At 48.7% G+C, this 15,677-nt stretch overlaps 2 protein-coding genes across 8 annotated transcripts in view; one reads left to right on the top strand and one right to left on the bottom strand.

Annotated features, from left to right (window-relative positions):
* NOS1AP (nitric oxide synthase 1 adaptor protein) overlaps positions 1 to 15,677 on the bottom strand; it is a 183,971-nt gene that overhangs the window by 69,038 nt on the left and 99,256 nt on the right. For 6 of the 7 annotated variants that reach the window (XM_050963195.1, XM_050963192.1, XM_050963191.1 and 3 more), the window contains one exon: positions 6,746 to 6,841. The exons of the other annotated variant lie outside the window; for it this stretch is intronic. In XM_050963195.1, coding sequence (XP_050819152.1) covers positions 6,746 to 6,841 — 96 coding nt within the window. The remainder of the gene's footprint in view (positions 1 to 6,745; positions 6,842 to 15,677) is intronic. 7 annotated transcript variants of the gene reach the window in all.
* Positions 10,821 to 15,677, top strand: part of LOC127055876 (uncharacterized) — a 254,037-nt gene continuing 249,180 nt past the window's right edge. The window contains exon 1 of the mRNA XM_050963414.1: positions 10,821 to 11,006. Within this exon, the coding sequence (XP_050819371.1) occupies positions 10,911 to 11,006 (96 nt within the window). The 5' untranslated portion in view covers positions 10,821 to 10,910. The remainder of the gene's footprint in view (positions 11,007 to 15,677) is intronic.

Consider the following 15,677-nt stretch of genomic DNA (forward strand, 5'->3'; position numbering starts at 1 on the left):
GAAAGGAATAACCCTAAAATCAATATTACAAAATCGATTTCAGGCTAGTGTGGACGGTAATCGAAGTTAATGGCCTCCGGGAGGTATCCCACAGTGCACCAGTGGCCGCTCTGGACAGGTAAAGGAACTCTACTGCACTGGCCAGGTACACAGGAAAAGCCCCGGGAACTTTTGAATTGCATTTCCTGTTTGGCCAGCGTGGAGCTCTCAGCAGCACAGGTTAACAATGCAGTCTCCTGAGAATAGGAAAAGAGCTCCAGTGTGGAACACACAGGAGTTATTGGATCTGATTGCTGTATGGGGAGAAGATTCTGTGCTATCAGAACTGCGTTCCAGTAGACGAAATGAAAAAACTTTTGAAAAAAATTCTAATGCCATGAGGCAGAGAGGCCATAGCAGGGACTCGGTGCAGTGCAGAGTTAAAGTGAAGGAGCTCAGACAAGCGTACCAGAAAGCCAAAGCAGCAAATGGCAGATCCGGATCTGAGCCAAAAACATGCCGCTTCTACGCGGAGCTGCATGCAATGTTAGGGGGCTGCGCCACGACAAGCCCCCCCTTGTCTGTGGATTCCGAGGTGGGGGTAGTAATCTCAGCCATTGCTGATGATTCTGCGGAGGGTGAAGATGAGGAGGACGAGATGGCAGAGACCACACAGCACTCCATTCTCCCCAACAGCCAGGAGCTTTTTCTCACCCAGACAGAATTACCCTCCCAGCCCTCCCAAGCCACTAGCCCAGACAATGAAGCCATGGAAGCGACCTCTGGTGAGTGTACTTTTTTAAATATAAAACATAGTTTAAAAGCAAGCGTTTTTTAATGATTGATTTGCCATGAGGGCTTGCATGCATTAGCTGGCATTAAAGTTACTGGAAAAGTCTGTTAACATGTCTGGGGATGGAGCGGAAATCCTCCAGGGACATCTCTATGAAGCACTCCTGTAGGTACCCCAAAAGTCTTTTCAGAAGGTTTCTGGGCAGGGCAGCCTTATTCCGTCCACCATGGTACGAAACTTTACCACGCCATGCCTGGAGCACGTAATCGGGTATCATTGCATGACAAAGCCTAGCTGCCTATGGTCCCGGGGATTGCTGGCATTCAAGAAGCATAATTTCTTTTTCTCTGTCTGTAATCCTCAGGAGAGTGATATCGTTCATGGTCACCTGGTAAAAAGTAATGTATTTTATTAAGGGGACAGAGATGACCATTCCTACGGAGATGCTTTCCTGCGGCTTACAAGAAATCTTTCCCTTGCAGTTAGCCATGCGGGGGGGAAGGGAAAAAGCAGCCCATTCCTACGGGGAGGTGTCTCTAATGGCGCTGACCTTTTTAGCATTTGGGCAGCAGGAATTTTCGCTGCTAATTGTCAAGGGAGGGGGCGGAAGGGGGAGGGGGGAACATTTCAGTGACCTGCCATTACAGCAGACATGCAGAGTGAGGGGGAAAACCATTCACAATTTTCCTCTAGTGCTTAACCTTTCTGATGGCATAAGAAAAGAAGCAAAAGATGTGCTTTTTAGCAGTTTGGCTGCCCAGCATGACTTTTACCTGCTAATAGCCACGGGTGGGGCGAAAGGAGGAGGTTGTACGGTTAACTGCCATTAGATGTATGCCTTACCATGTCCGCCTGCAAGCTGATTTGTAATCCCCGGACCTGCGTCTGTGTTGATCTGTCACACCACATCTGCAAGCACTAAATACTAAAAGAATCCAAAGGCGACCTTGTAGTGAAGTGACATGTGCTACGTACAGTGAATAGTGTAGTTCACTGTGAAAGAGTATAACCATTGTTCTGTGAAATGTATCTCTTATGATCCTTCTGTCACTCTTTTCCCCCACTCATGCAGCTGCACATTTTTCAAGCCTCCCTACTCCAGTCCGAAGGATAGGTCAGATAAGGAGGCTGAGGAAGAAGAGAACACGGGAGGAGATGTTCACAGAAATAATGGCAGTAACCCGCAGTGAAAGAGCTCATCTGGGGGAGTGGAAAGATGTAGTAGCAAAGTACAGGAAAGCTGCCAGTGAACGTGAGGACAGGAGGGACCAACGTGAGGACAGGAGGGACCAATGTGAGGACGGGAGGGACGCTCGAGATGAGATGTGGCGGCAGGAAGATCAGCGGTGGCGGAATGGAACGCTGGAGCTGCTGCGCGATCAAACTGACATCCTCCGAAGTCTGGTGGAAGAGCTGCGGGGTCACAGAGTGCCACTCCAGCCCATGTTTAACCTCCCTCAGTACTCACCATGTCCCATATCTTCCACACCCAGACGTGTAAGAACGCGTGGGGGAAGGCTTTCTGCACCTGCACACTCCACCCCCGTGGACAGTCCAACCAAAAGGCTGTCATTATCTTGAAATGTCCTTAATGGCCATTTTCTTCCCTCCTATACCCCTCCCAAACCAGTCCCAGGGTACCTTTTTATTTCTCTTACTCTTCTTATAATGACATGCTATTCAAAGCAAGTGGGAGGGTGGGTTGGTTACAAGGAATGACTTTATTTCCATAAGCAAGCTGTTAGGGAAGGTGGAGGGTAGCTTGCTTGCAGCAGGAGTCAATACGGCGGGGGGGAGGTTCATGAAGGGGAAAGAAACACAGCAGTCACAGCGTACCCTGGCCCATGATGAAACTCGTTTTCAAGGCTTCCTTAATGGCCTTTTTCTTTCCTCCCATCCTCCTCCAAAACCACTACCGGTGTACCTTGTTATTTCTCTGTAATCTATTTTTAATTACATGCTTTTTAAAGCTAGAGGGAGGGTGGGTTGCTTACAGGGACTGACTTTTAATAAAGAATACAAGGTTTTTAAAAGATAGTAACTTTATTTGCATAAGTAAGCTGATAGGGAAGGGTGCAGGGTACATTGCTTGCAGCAGGAGTCAATACATGGGAGGGAGGTTCATGAAGGGGAAAGAAACACAGCAGTCACACCGTACCCTGGCCCATGATGAAACTCGTTTTCAAGGCTTCTCTGATGCGCACCGCTTCCTGGTGTGATCTTCTAATTGCCCTGGTGTCTGGCTGCGTGTAATCAGCGGCCAGGTGATTTGCCTCAGCCTCCCACCCCGCCATAAAGGTCTCCCACTTACTCTCACAGAGATTGTGGAGTACACAGCAAGCAGCAATAACAAAGGGGACATTGGTTTGGCTGAGGTCTGAGCGAGTAAGTAAACTTCTCCAGCGACCTTTGAGACGCCCAAATGCACATTCTACCACCATTCTGCACTTGCTCAGCCTGTAGTTAAACAACTCCTGACCACTGTCCAGGCTGCCTGTGTATGCCTTCATGAGCCATGGCATCAAGGGGTAGGCTGGGTCCCCCAGGATAACTACAGGCATTTCAACATCCCCAACTGTAATTTTCTGGTCTGGGAAGTAAGTCCCTTGCTGCAGCCGTTTAAACAGAGTAGTGCTTCTGAAGACACGAGCGTCATGAACCCTTCCTGGCCATCCCACGTGGATGTTGGTGAAACGTCCCTTGTGATCCACCAGTGCTTGCAGCACCATTGAAAAGTACCCCTTGCGGTTTATGTACTGGGTGCCCTGGTGCTCCGGTGCCAAGATAGGGATATGGGTTCCATCTATGGCCCCCCCAGTTAGGGAATCCCATTGCAGCAAAGCCATCCACTATGACCTGCACGTTTCCCAGAGTCACAACCTTTCGTAGCAGCAGCTTAATGATTGCTTTGGCTACTTGCAACAGAGCAGCCCCCACAGTAGATTTTCTCACTCCAAATTGATTCCCGACTGACCGGTAGCTGTCTGGCGTTGCAAGCTTCCAGAGGGCTATTGCCACTCGCTTCTCCACTGTGAGGGCTGCTCTCATCCTGGTATTATGGCGTTTCAGGACAGGGGAAAGCAAGTCACAAAGTTCAAAGAAAGTGCTCTTACGCATGCGAAAGTTCCACAGCCACTGCGAATCGTCCCACACCTGCAAAACTATGCGGTCCCACCAGTCTGTGCTTGTTTCCCGGGCCCAAAATCGGTGAGCAATGGGTAGAACCTCCCCCATTACCATCAGGAGCTCCAAAGTGCAGGGGCCCGCGGTTTCGGAGAACTCAGTCTCCAGGTCCTCATCACTCTCGTCGCCGCGCTGCCGTAGCTCCAGCATCCTCTCCTGCGTTTGCTGTTCATGGTTCAGTATAGACAGCACGAGAATGCGTGAACTGTTTACAACGTCCATGATCAAGGTACCGATCAGACCAGGGTCCATGCTTGCTGTAAAATGGCGTTTGCTCACTTCACCCAGTAAAAAACGTGCGAAATGGCTGTCTGCTGCTTTCAGGAAGGGAGGGGGTGAGGCTGTACCCAGAACCACCCACGACAGTGATTTTTGCCCCATCAGGCACTGGGGTAGTAACCCATAATTCCAAGGGTGAGGGAACACTGCAGGAACTATGGGATAGGTACCCACAGTGCAACGCTCCGGAAATCGATGGACGCCTGGGACCATGGACGCACACCACCGATGTAATGTGCCCTAGTGTGGACGCGTAAAATCGATTTTATAAACCCTGTTTTATAAAATCGATTTTACTAATATCGATTTTAATCTGTAGTGTGGACGTGGCCTCAGTTGTGTCCTGCCGGAGGCAGCATTGTTACAGGCCCTACCAAATTCACAGTCCATTTTGGTCAATTTCACAGTCTTAAGATTTAAAAACATTTAAATTTCATGATTTCAGTTATTTAAATCTGAAATGTAATGGTGTTGTAATTGTAGGGCCCCTAATCTGAAAAGAACATTGGGGAGGGGTCACAAAGTTATTGGAAGGGGGGTTGCAGTACTGTTACCCTTATTCGGCACTGCTGCTGGCGGTGGTGCTGCCTTCAGGGCTGGGAAGCTGGAGAGTGGAGGCTGCTGGCCAGGAAACCAGCTTTGAAGGCAGCACCCCAGCAGCAGCACAGCAGTAAGGATGGCATAGTATGGTGTTGCCACCCTTCTGTGCTGCTGCCTGCAGAGCTGGGCTGTCAGTCAGCAGCCACTACTCTCTGGCCGCTTAGTTCTGAAGGCAGCAGTGCAGAAATAAGGGTGGTGATACCACAACCCCCTAAAATAACCTTGCAACCCCCCTGCAACTCCCTTTTGGGTCAGGACCCTCAGTTTGAGAAATGCTGGTCTCTCCTGTGAAATCTGGTCTTTTGTGTGCTTTTACCCTATACTAGACAGATTTCACGATCTGTGATGGGTTTTTCAAGGCTGTGAATTCACTAGGAGCCAGGGACCATTAAAGATATTGATGATCATGTTTATATTTGGCCTCCATTGCTTCCCTTGAGGAGATAGTTCCCCCAGCCCTGTACAGCTCACTGAGACATATTTCATACTCTCCTGTGGCACACAAGCCAGATCCTGCAGGTCTCACTGGTTGTGCTTATTAGCCTCCTCTGTGGGATCCACTTTGCCCAGGGCCTCCCAGTCCTGGCCAATCCACAGGCACAGGTTGTCAGTACCTTCATTGTTACTACCAAGATGCTGTTCCCAGCATGCAATGGGCCAGCTTGCTTGGGCCAAAGTGGAGCATTGCTCCCTTCCAGTGTGCATGACCAGCCCTGCTCTGGGGAAGAGGGATGCATCTGGCCCACTGTGGGCTCCCTAGTGCAAACCTGGCCCCTTTGCTCCCTGGGCCTGACTGACCCCAAGACCTGGAACAGAGGGGAGGCAGCTTACACCACTGCTAGCCAGGGGCTGCCAGGGCCCTATCTGAGCCATTGCAGTGGCTCAGCTCCCTGAACCAGCACACCCACCCACCAGGACACTTTCTGCCCAAGGGCAGAGCCAGCACTCGTTCTCCAGCCATATGGGGGCTATTTCCTGCTCCTTCAAACCACCGTCGCCAGGGCAGAAGGTGAATCCTGCTATTTGGGCTGGACACTCCACTACCCAGTCCCTGGGTCCCCACTCACACCTGGGCACAGCAGGGTACAATGCAGCCAGCCAGGGGAGTGGGTGTTGCCTTGGTGCCCATGGTGACACTGGGCCAGGCAGCAGAGTGAGGCCTCGCAGGGGTCAGTGGCAGACCATGTCCCTCCCTCCTGCCTGGGCTGGTTGCAGATGACCAGCCACCACTCTGGGACAGTGCAGCTCAGATACTGATACTTCCTGGGCTCAGCCAATGGGGCGATGTGAAAGGTGTGTCTCTCCCTCCTCCCTGCCCCCCACCCAGGGCCAGGGCTGGCCCATATTAACCCAGGTGCTCTTGGGAAGATACCAGTGTAACCCTGGGGGCTGGGGCTCCCCCACCTCCAAGCTTTCTGCTTGGCAGCTCCCTCATCCTCATCCATGACAATGCAGCTCCCTCATCCACAGCCCTGCAGGCTGCCCCAGCAGAAAAGAGAGGGGTTGGATATGAATTCCCCCTCCCTCTGGGCCTGGTTCCAGGGCAGTAATCGCTTGCTTCCCACAGAGAACTAGCTGCAGCCTGAGGCAAGCAGTGTGTCTGCTGCAGACTGGGCCTGGCCAATCCCTGCCATTCCTCTAGGTCCCACCAACCAAAGGGCCTGCTCCCTGCAAAGCCTCTGTAAACAGACAGGCCCTTTCTATGCACGGGGAAGGTAGCTAGAGCTCTGCACCTGGCTGCAGGGGCAACTCCCTCTCCCCTATGCCCAAGAGGCCAGCTGGCAGGACACACCCCAGAGCCTGCAACACCCATAGCCCCATCACTCACACTAAGGGGCCCAGACTTATCCCCGCAGGTGGAGGGGATCCCATCGCACAGGCAGCGCTGGCTCAGGGGACAGAACCTCTTACCTTCTTCTTCTTCTTCTTAAACAGTACCTTCACTCCGTCCACTGACACCAGAAGACTCACTTTCTTCTTCTTGATGTTCTTTGCTTTAAACTCGTACTGGGGGAGGTAAGGGAAAGGCCAGTGAACCCCCTGCACCACTTGCCCACGCCCTCACACCAAACAGCACCCGAATGCCGGCACTGGGTGCTGCGGCGGAGGACAAAGGAAGGTTCTTGTACACTCGCACACGCACACCCACACACGCATGTGCAAACAGAAGCACGTACATTCTAGTCCACAAGGATCTTGCTCTCCCTGTCGGTCTGCTGCTCCCTACTTCTCTCTCACACACAAGCAGAGCATAAGACAGAGACACTGATGCACAATATGTCATACCAGCTGGGACCAACAATGCCACTACGCCAGTATCCTGTGTTAGAATCTCAAGAAAGGCAGCCTCCTCCTCAATGCCTCAGCTGGCTGTAAGGCCAGCTCCTGGTGGCACTAACGACCTGGAGACACCTTTTCAGGGGAGATGGGATGTTACATTCATCATCCATTTTTATTGCAAATCTTCAGAGAAAAATAGTACCTAGGCAAAGATGTCAACAAGTCACTCAGAAATTGGGATGCTAACCCACAGGGCTGGACCACACAACACACACACCTTCCCAGGGCTAGTCCATATCCACATCCCATCTTACTGCTTCCCAAACTGCCATCTATGGATCACTAGCTGTCCCTGGAGCATTTGCCTGCCTTCTGCCCCACGCAGCTGGCTGTGACCAGTGGATAATGTACCCTTTCATTTAAAGTGAATGTAGTGATGTTGTATTACACCACTGTGGGTTTGGCTCTAGTTGCTACAGTTTCAAGCTCAACAGAGCAAAACTGTCCCTGGTGCTTTTCTCAAATGTGGAGGCTCCAGGGACACACAAAGACCAACGATACCAACTGCAGATACAATCACCAGCACAAAGTTTGATTAAAGCACTAAACAAAGTTACAATTACCCATGCCTATAGAAACTCTCCACAAACCTATGCAGTAATTATACCTGCAGTCACCCTCACGTCCCCAACGACATTCATAGGAACGATGGACCTCTCACCAACTGATCATTGGTAGGGGGAGAGCTGCTGCTGTGGGTTTTCCTGTGCATATTCCCACTTTTACCCAACCAGAGAACCTTTTATATATTGCAATTCTACCTATGCCTAACACCTTATGCATATGCATGAAGGTGTCAGCCATCTTCTCCTTATCGGTACTTCTACACCCCAGGAACATTGGGGTACCCCATTTTATAGATTGTTTATAGTTCCTCTTATTCTTATTAGCATCTATGCACAACATATACAAAGCAGTCAACACAGACATTCCTTGATGTTACAATCAGGTGTCTTGTGGTCTCAGAAAATATGTTGTGGTCTACTGCAATCACCTACTGGCCCATCTTTACCATAACCTTGTGACTTTATGGGCATAGGGTTATTCCTAGGTCATTCACTCATGTTAAGTATTCTGATGTCTACGGCCTAGTATGGCTAAGCTGACATCTTACAGGTCTCAGCCTTGCTTTCCTTATCTACCTAATACACACTCATCACTGTCAATCCTATATGTCTATAATCCTACAATTTCAATCTATTTAGCATTGATTGTATGTGAACTGACCATAACATCACTTAATACAATGATATGTGGATGACAGAATGAACTACCTGGCTATACTGACCAGCTCAGAGGCAATGAGAACTACACAAAACATGTCCCAGCTCTCGTATCTCCACAGGGCAGGGACATTAGGTGAACACTAATGGGGCAGAGGCGGGTCAGTGTGGTGGGGCTGGGTCCGTGTGACAGTGGGTCAGTGCTGGGGCTCCATGAGCAGATCTCTAGGAAGATGTGGTCAATCCTATGGCACAGCAAGAACCCCCTGGACGTTGATCTCTACAAACAGAAAGGGGTTGGCTGGTTGTAAAGTAGCTGCTCAGACCCAGCAAATTCCTGCTCAGCCTCCCCAAGCCCCCTGTAGGTTCTACTGCAAGCAGTTCTTGGCCCACGCTGCTGTGCTGGGGTGCTGACGTGCACTTCTGTGTGGTAAGCACTTGGGGAACCTGGGGGACAGAAGGTATTGACAATGGTAGGCTCTCGCATGCTGAGACCACAGGCTACTGCGGTGACCAATCTGTCTCACTGTGTCCTTGTTCTCCCCATCTGTCTGCATGTCTGCATCGGGTGTCTCTTGCCTTGTCCTTAGATTGCCAGCTCTTTGAGGTTGGGACTGTCTCTTTGTGCTGTATTTGTACAGCGCTAGTACAATGGGGTCCTGGTTCGGGCCTGGGGCTTGGGTGAAAGTGATCATGAAATCATAGAATTTGCAATTCTAAGTAAGGGTAGAAGGGAGTACAGCAGAATAGAGACAATGGATTTCAGGAAGGCGGATTTTGGTAAGCTCAGAGAGCTGATAGGCAAGGTCCCATGGGAATTAAGACTGAGGGGAAAAACAACTGAGGAAAGTTGGCAGTTTTTCAAAGGGACGCTATTAAGGGCCCAAAAGCAAGTTATTCCAATGGTTAGGAAAGATAGAAAATGTGGCAAAAGACCACCTTGGCTTACCCTTGAGATCTTGCGTGACCTACAAAATAAAAAGGCGTCATATAAAAAATGTAAAAGCAGCAAAGAATCCTGTGGCACCTTATAGACTAACAGACGTTTTGGAGCATGAGCTTTCGTGGATGAATACCCACTTCCTCAGATGCATGTAATGGAAATATCCAGGGGCAGGTATATATATGTGTGCTAGCAAGCAAGCTAGAGATAACGAGGTCAGTTCAATCAGGGAGGATGAGGCCCTGTTCTAGCAGTTGAGGTGTGAAAACCAAGAGAGGAGAAACTGGTTCTGTAATTGGCAAGCCATTCACAGTCTTTGTTCAATCCTGAGCTGATGGTGTCAAATTTGCAGATGAACTGAAGCTCAGCAGTTTCTCTTTGAAGTCTGGTCCTGAAGTTTTTTTGCTGCAGGATGGCCACCTTAAGGTCTGCTATAGTGTGGCCAGGGAGGTTGAAGTGCTCTCCTACAGGTTTTTGTATATTGCCATTCCTAATGTCTGATTTGTGTCCATTTATCCTTTTCCGTAGAGACTGTCCAGTTTGGCCGATGTACATAGCAGAGGGGCATTGCTGGCATATGATGGCGTATATTACATTGGTGGATGTGCAGGTGAACGAACCAGTGATGGTGTGGCTGATCTGGTTAGGTCCTGTGATGGTGTCGCTGGTGTAGATATGTGGGTAGAGTTGGCATCGAGGTTTGTTGCATGGATTGGTTCCTGAGCTAGAGTTATTATGGTGTGGTGTGCAGTTGCTGGTGAGAATATGTTTCAGGTTGGCAGGTTGTCTGTGGGCAAGGATTGGCCTGCCACCCAAGGCCTGTGAAAGTGTGGGATCATTGTCCAGGATGGGTTGTAGATCCTTGATGATGCGTTGGAGGGGTTTTAGCTGGGGGCTGTATGTGATGGCCAGTGGAGTCCTGTTGGTTTCTCTCTTGGGTTTGTCTTGCAGTAGGAGGCTTCTGGGTACACGTCGGGCTCTGTTGATCTGTTTCCTTATTTCCTCGTGCGGGTATTGTAGTTTTGAGAATGCTTGGTGGAGATTTTGTAGGTGTTAGTCTCTGTCTGAGGGGTCAGAGCAGATGCGGTTGTACCTCAGTGCTTGGCTGTAGACAATGGATCGTGTGATGTGCCCGGGATGGAAGCTGGAGGCATGAAGGTAGGCATAGCGGTTGGTGGGTTTTCGATATAGGGTGGTGTTAATGTGACCATCACTTATTTGCACCGTGGTGTCAAGAAAGTGGACCTCCCGTGTAGATTGGTCCAGGCTGAGGTTGATGGTGGGGTGGAAGCTGTTGAAATCATGGTGGAATTTTTCCAGAGTCTCCTTCCCATGGGTCCAGATGATGAAGATGTCATCAATGTAGCGTAGACAGAGAAGGGGTGTGAGTGGACGAGAGCTGAGGAAGCGTTGTTCCAGGTCGGCCATGAAGATATTGGCATATTGTGGGGCCATGCGGGTGCCCATAGCAGTGGGCAATATCGTCAATCTATCCAACTACACACTCAGCCCAGAAGAAAAGTCTGTCCTATCTCGGGGACTCTCTTTCTGCCCTGCCACCCCCACCAACATGATACAGTTCTGTGGCGATCTGGAAGCCTACTTTCGCAGTCTCCGACTCAAAGAATACTTCCAGGACAACACTGAACAGTGCACTGATACACGGGTGCCCTCCCACCAACAGCACAAGAAAAAGAACTCCACATGGACTCCTCCTGAGGGTCGAAATGACAGCCTGGACCTCTACATTGAATGCTTCCGCCGGCGTGCACAGGCAGAAATCGTGGAACAACAACATCGCTTGCCTCACAACCTAAGTCGTGCAGAACGCAATGCCATCCACAGCCTCAGAAACCACCCTGACATTATCATCAAAGAGGCTGATAAAGGAGGTGCCGTTGTCATCATGAACAGGTCTGACTATCAAAAGGAGGCAGCCAGACAACTCTCCAATACCAAATTCTACAGGCCACTTCCCTCAGATCCCACTGAGGAATACACTAAGAAACTACAGCATCTACTCAGGACACTCCCTACACTAACACCAGAAGAAATCAACATACCCCTAGAGCCCCGACCAGGGTTATTCTATCTACTACCCAAGATCCACAAACCCGGAAATCCTGGACGCCCCATCATCTCGGGCATTGGCACTCTCACTGAAGGACTGTCTGGATATATGGACTCTCTACTCAGACCCTATGCCACTAGCACTCCCAGCTATCTCCGCGACACCACTGATTTCCTGAGGAAACTACAATGCATTGGTGACCTCCCAGAAAACACCATCCTAGCTACCATGGATGTAGAGGCTCTCTACACAAACATCCCACACACAGATGGAATACAAGCTGTCAGGAACACTATCCCTGATGATGCCACAGCACAACTGGCTGCTGAGCTCTGTGCCTTTATACTTACACACAACTATTTCAAATTTGATGACAATATATATCTCCAGATCAGTGGCACTGCTATGGGCACCCGCATGGCCCCACAATATGCCAATATCTTCATGGCCGACCTGGAACAACGCTTCCTCAGCTCTCGTCCACTCACACCCCTTCTCTATCTACGCTACATTGATGACATCTTCATCATCTGGACCCATGGGAAGGAGACTCTGGAAAAATTCCACCATGATTTCAACAGCTTCCACCCCACCATCAACCTCAGCCTGGACCAATCTACACAGGAGGTCCACTTTCTTGACACCACGGTGCAAATAAGTGATGGTCACATTAACACCACCCTATATCGAAAACCCACCGACCGCTATGCCTACCTTCATGCCTCCAGCTTCCATCCCGGGCACATCACACGATCCATTGTCTACAGCCAAGCACTGAGGTACAACCGCATCTGCTCTGACCCCTCAGACAGAGACCAACACCTACAAAATCTCCACCAAGCATTCTCAAAACTACAATACCCGCACGAGGAAATAAGGAAACAGATCAACAGAGCCCGACGTGTACCCAGAAGCCTCCTACTGCAAGACAAACCCAAGAGAGAAACCAACAGGACTCCACTGGCCATCACATACAGCCCCCAGCTAAAACCCCTCCAACGCATCATCAAGGATCTACAACCCATCCTGGACAATGATCCCACACTTTCACAGGCCTTGGGTGGCAGGCCAATCCTTGCCCACAGACAACCTGCCAACCTGAAACATATTCTCACCAGCAACTGCACACCACACCATAATAACTCTAGCTCAGGAACCAATCCATGCAACAAACCTCGATGCCAACTCTGCCCACATATCTACACCAGCGACACCATCACAGGACCTAACCAGATCAGCCACACCATCACTGGTTCGTTCACCTGCACATCCACCAATGTAATATACGCCATCATATGCCAGCAATGCCCCTCTGCTATGTACATCGGCCAAACTGGACAGTCTCTACGGAAAAGGATAAATGGACACAAATCAGACATTAGGAATGGCAATATACAAAAACCTGTAGGAGAGCACTTCAACCTCCCTGGCCACACTATAGCAGACCTTAAGGTGGCCATCCTGCAGCAAAAAAACTTCAGGACCAGACTTCAAAGAGAAACTGCTGAGCTTCAGTTCATCTGCAAATTTGACACCATCAGCTCAGGATTGAACAAAGACTGTGAATGGCTTGCCAATTACAGAACCAGTTTCTCCTCTCTTGGTTTTCACACCTCAACTGCTAGAACAGGGCCTCATCCTCCCTGATTGAACTGACCTCGTTATCTCTAGCTTGCTTGCTAGCACACATATATATACCTGCCCCTGGATATTTCCATTACATGCATCTGAGGAAGTGGGTATTCATCCACGAAAGCTCATGCTCCAAAACGTCTGTTAGTCTATAAGGTGCCACAGGATTCTTTGCTGCTTTTACAGATCCAGACTAACACGGCTACCCTCTGATATATAAAAAATGGAAACTAGGGCAGATCACGAAGGATGAATATAGGCAAATAACACAGGAATGCAGGGGCAAGATTAGAAAAGCAAAGGCACAAAATGAACTCAAACTAGCTATGGGAATAAAGGGAAACAAGAAGACTTTTTATCAATACATTCGAAGCAAGAGGAAGACTAAGGACAGGGTAGGCCCACTGCTCAATGAGGACGGGGTAACAGTAACGGGAGACTTGGAAATGGCAGAGATGCTTAATGACTTCTCTGTTTCGGTCTTCACTGAGAAGTCTGAAGGAATGTCTATTATAGTGAATGCTTACGGGAAGAGGGTAGATTTAGAAGAGAAAATAAGCAAAGAGCAAGTAAAAAATCACTTAGAAAAGTTAGATGCCTGCAAGTCACCAGGGCCTGATGAAATGCATCCTAGAATACTGAAGGAGTTAATAGAAGAGGTATCTGAGCCTCTAGCTATAAATCATGGGAGACGGGGGAGATTCCAGAAGACTGGAAGGGGGCAAATATAGTGCCCATCTATAAAAAGGGAAATAAAAACAACCCAGGAAACTACAGACCAGTTAGTTTAACTTCTGTGCCAGGGAAGATAATGGAGCAGGTAATCAAAGAAATCATCTGCAAACACTTGGAAGGTGGTAAGGTGATAGGGAATAGCCAGCATGGATTTGTAAAGAACAAATCATGTCAAACTAATCTGATAACATTCTTTGATAGGATAACGAGCCTTGTGGATAAGGGAGAAGCGGTGGATGTGATATATCTAGACTTCAGTAAGGCATTTGATACAGTCTCGCATGATATTCTTATAGATAAGCTAGGAAAGTACAATTTAGATGGGGCTACTATAAGGTGGGTGCATAACTGGCTGGATAACCGTACTCAGAGAGTAGTTGTTAATGGCTCCCGATCCTGCTGGAAAGGTATAACAAGTGGGGTTCCACAGGGTTCTGTTTTGGGACCGGTTCTGTTCAATATCTTCATCAACGATTTAGATGTTGGCATAGAAAGTACGCTTATTAAGTTTGCAGATGATACCAAACTGGGAGGGATTGCAACTGCTTTGGAGGACAGGGTCAAAATTCAAAATGATCTGGACAAGTTGGAGAAATGGTCTGAGGTAAACAGGATGAAGTTCAATAAAGATAAATGCAAAGTGCTCCACTTAGGAAGGAACAATCAGTTTCACACATACAGAATGGGAGGAGACTGTCTAGGAAGGAGTATGGCAGAAAGAGATCTAGGGGTCATAGTGGACCACAAGCTTAATATGAGTCAACAGTGTGATACTGTTGCAAAAAAAGCAAACGTGATTCTGGGATGCATTAACAGGTGTGTTGTAAACAAGACATGAGAAGTCATTCTTCCGCTTTACTCTGCGCTGGTTAGGCCCCAACTGGAGTATTGTGTCCAGTTCTGGGCACCGCATTTCAAGAAAGATGTGGAGAAATTGGAGAGGGTCCAGAGAAGAGCAACAAGAATGATTAAAGGTCTTGAGAACATGACCTATGAAGGAAGGCTGAAGGAATTGGGTTTGTTTAGTTTGGAAAAGAGAAGACTGAGAGGGGACATGATAGCAGTTTTCAGGTATCTAAAAGGGTGTCATCAGGAGGAGGGAGAAAACTTGTTCACCTTAGCCTCCAATGATAGAACAAGAAGCAATGGGCTTAAACTGCAGCAAGGGAGATTTAGGTTGGACATTAGGAAAAAGTTCCTAACTGTCAGGGTAGTTAAACACTGGAATAGATTGCCTAGGGAAGTTGTGGAATCTCCATCTCTGGAGATATTTAAGAGTAGGTTAGATAAATGTCTATCAGGGATGGTCTAGACAGTATTTGGTCCTGCCATGAGGGCAGGGGACTGGACTCGATGACCTCTCGAGGTCCCTTCCAGTCCTAGAGTCTATGAGTCTATGAGTCCTCAGGTGGCACTGTGCATTTGACTCTAGGTGGCGCTGTGCCTTTTGATGGATTTCTGTTAAGCTTGCATAGCATTATACAAAGTCGTTGCCATCTGTACGTTAATCCGTTTGCTACAGCACAGTGCGCATGTGTAATTGTAAGCATCGACTAGGGTGACCAGATAGCAGGTGTGAAAAATTGGGACAGGAGGTGGGGGGTAATAGGCGCCTATATCAGAAAAAGCCCTGAATATCAGGACTGTTCCTATAAAATCTGGACATCTGGTCACCCTAGCATCTACCACAATCACAGTTTTGCTTTTGCTCCTATTACAAAGGATTGTTAGCTCATTCATGGAATTGCTCTGCTCCAAAAACCAGGAGCATCCATCACACTAGTAACAACAGTGCAATGCCAGTAAGCAGCATCTCACTTTCCTGTATACTTAAACGGCTCTGTTTGAATCAGCGCCTTAGTGGTTTTCATATTTTGCGAGAGTTGAATGTTGATGTTT

This window comes from Gopherus flavomarginatus, chromosome 7 (genome assembly GCF_025201925.1).
Source record: "Gopherus flavomarginatus isolate rGopFla2 chromosome 7, rGopFla2.mat.asm, whole genome shotgun sequence".
Taxonomy (NCBI): Eukaryota; Metazoa; Chordata; order Testudines; family Testudinidae; genus Gopherus; species Gopherus flavomarginatus.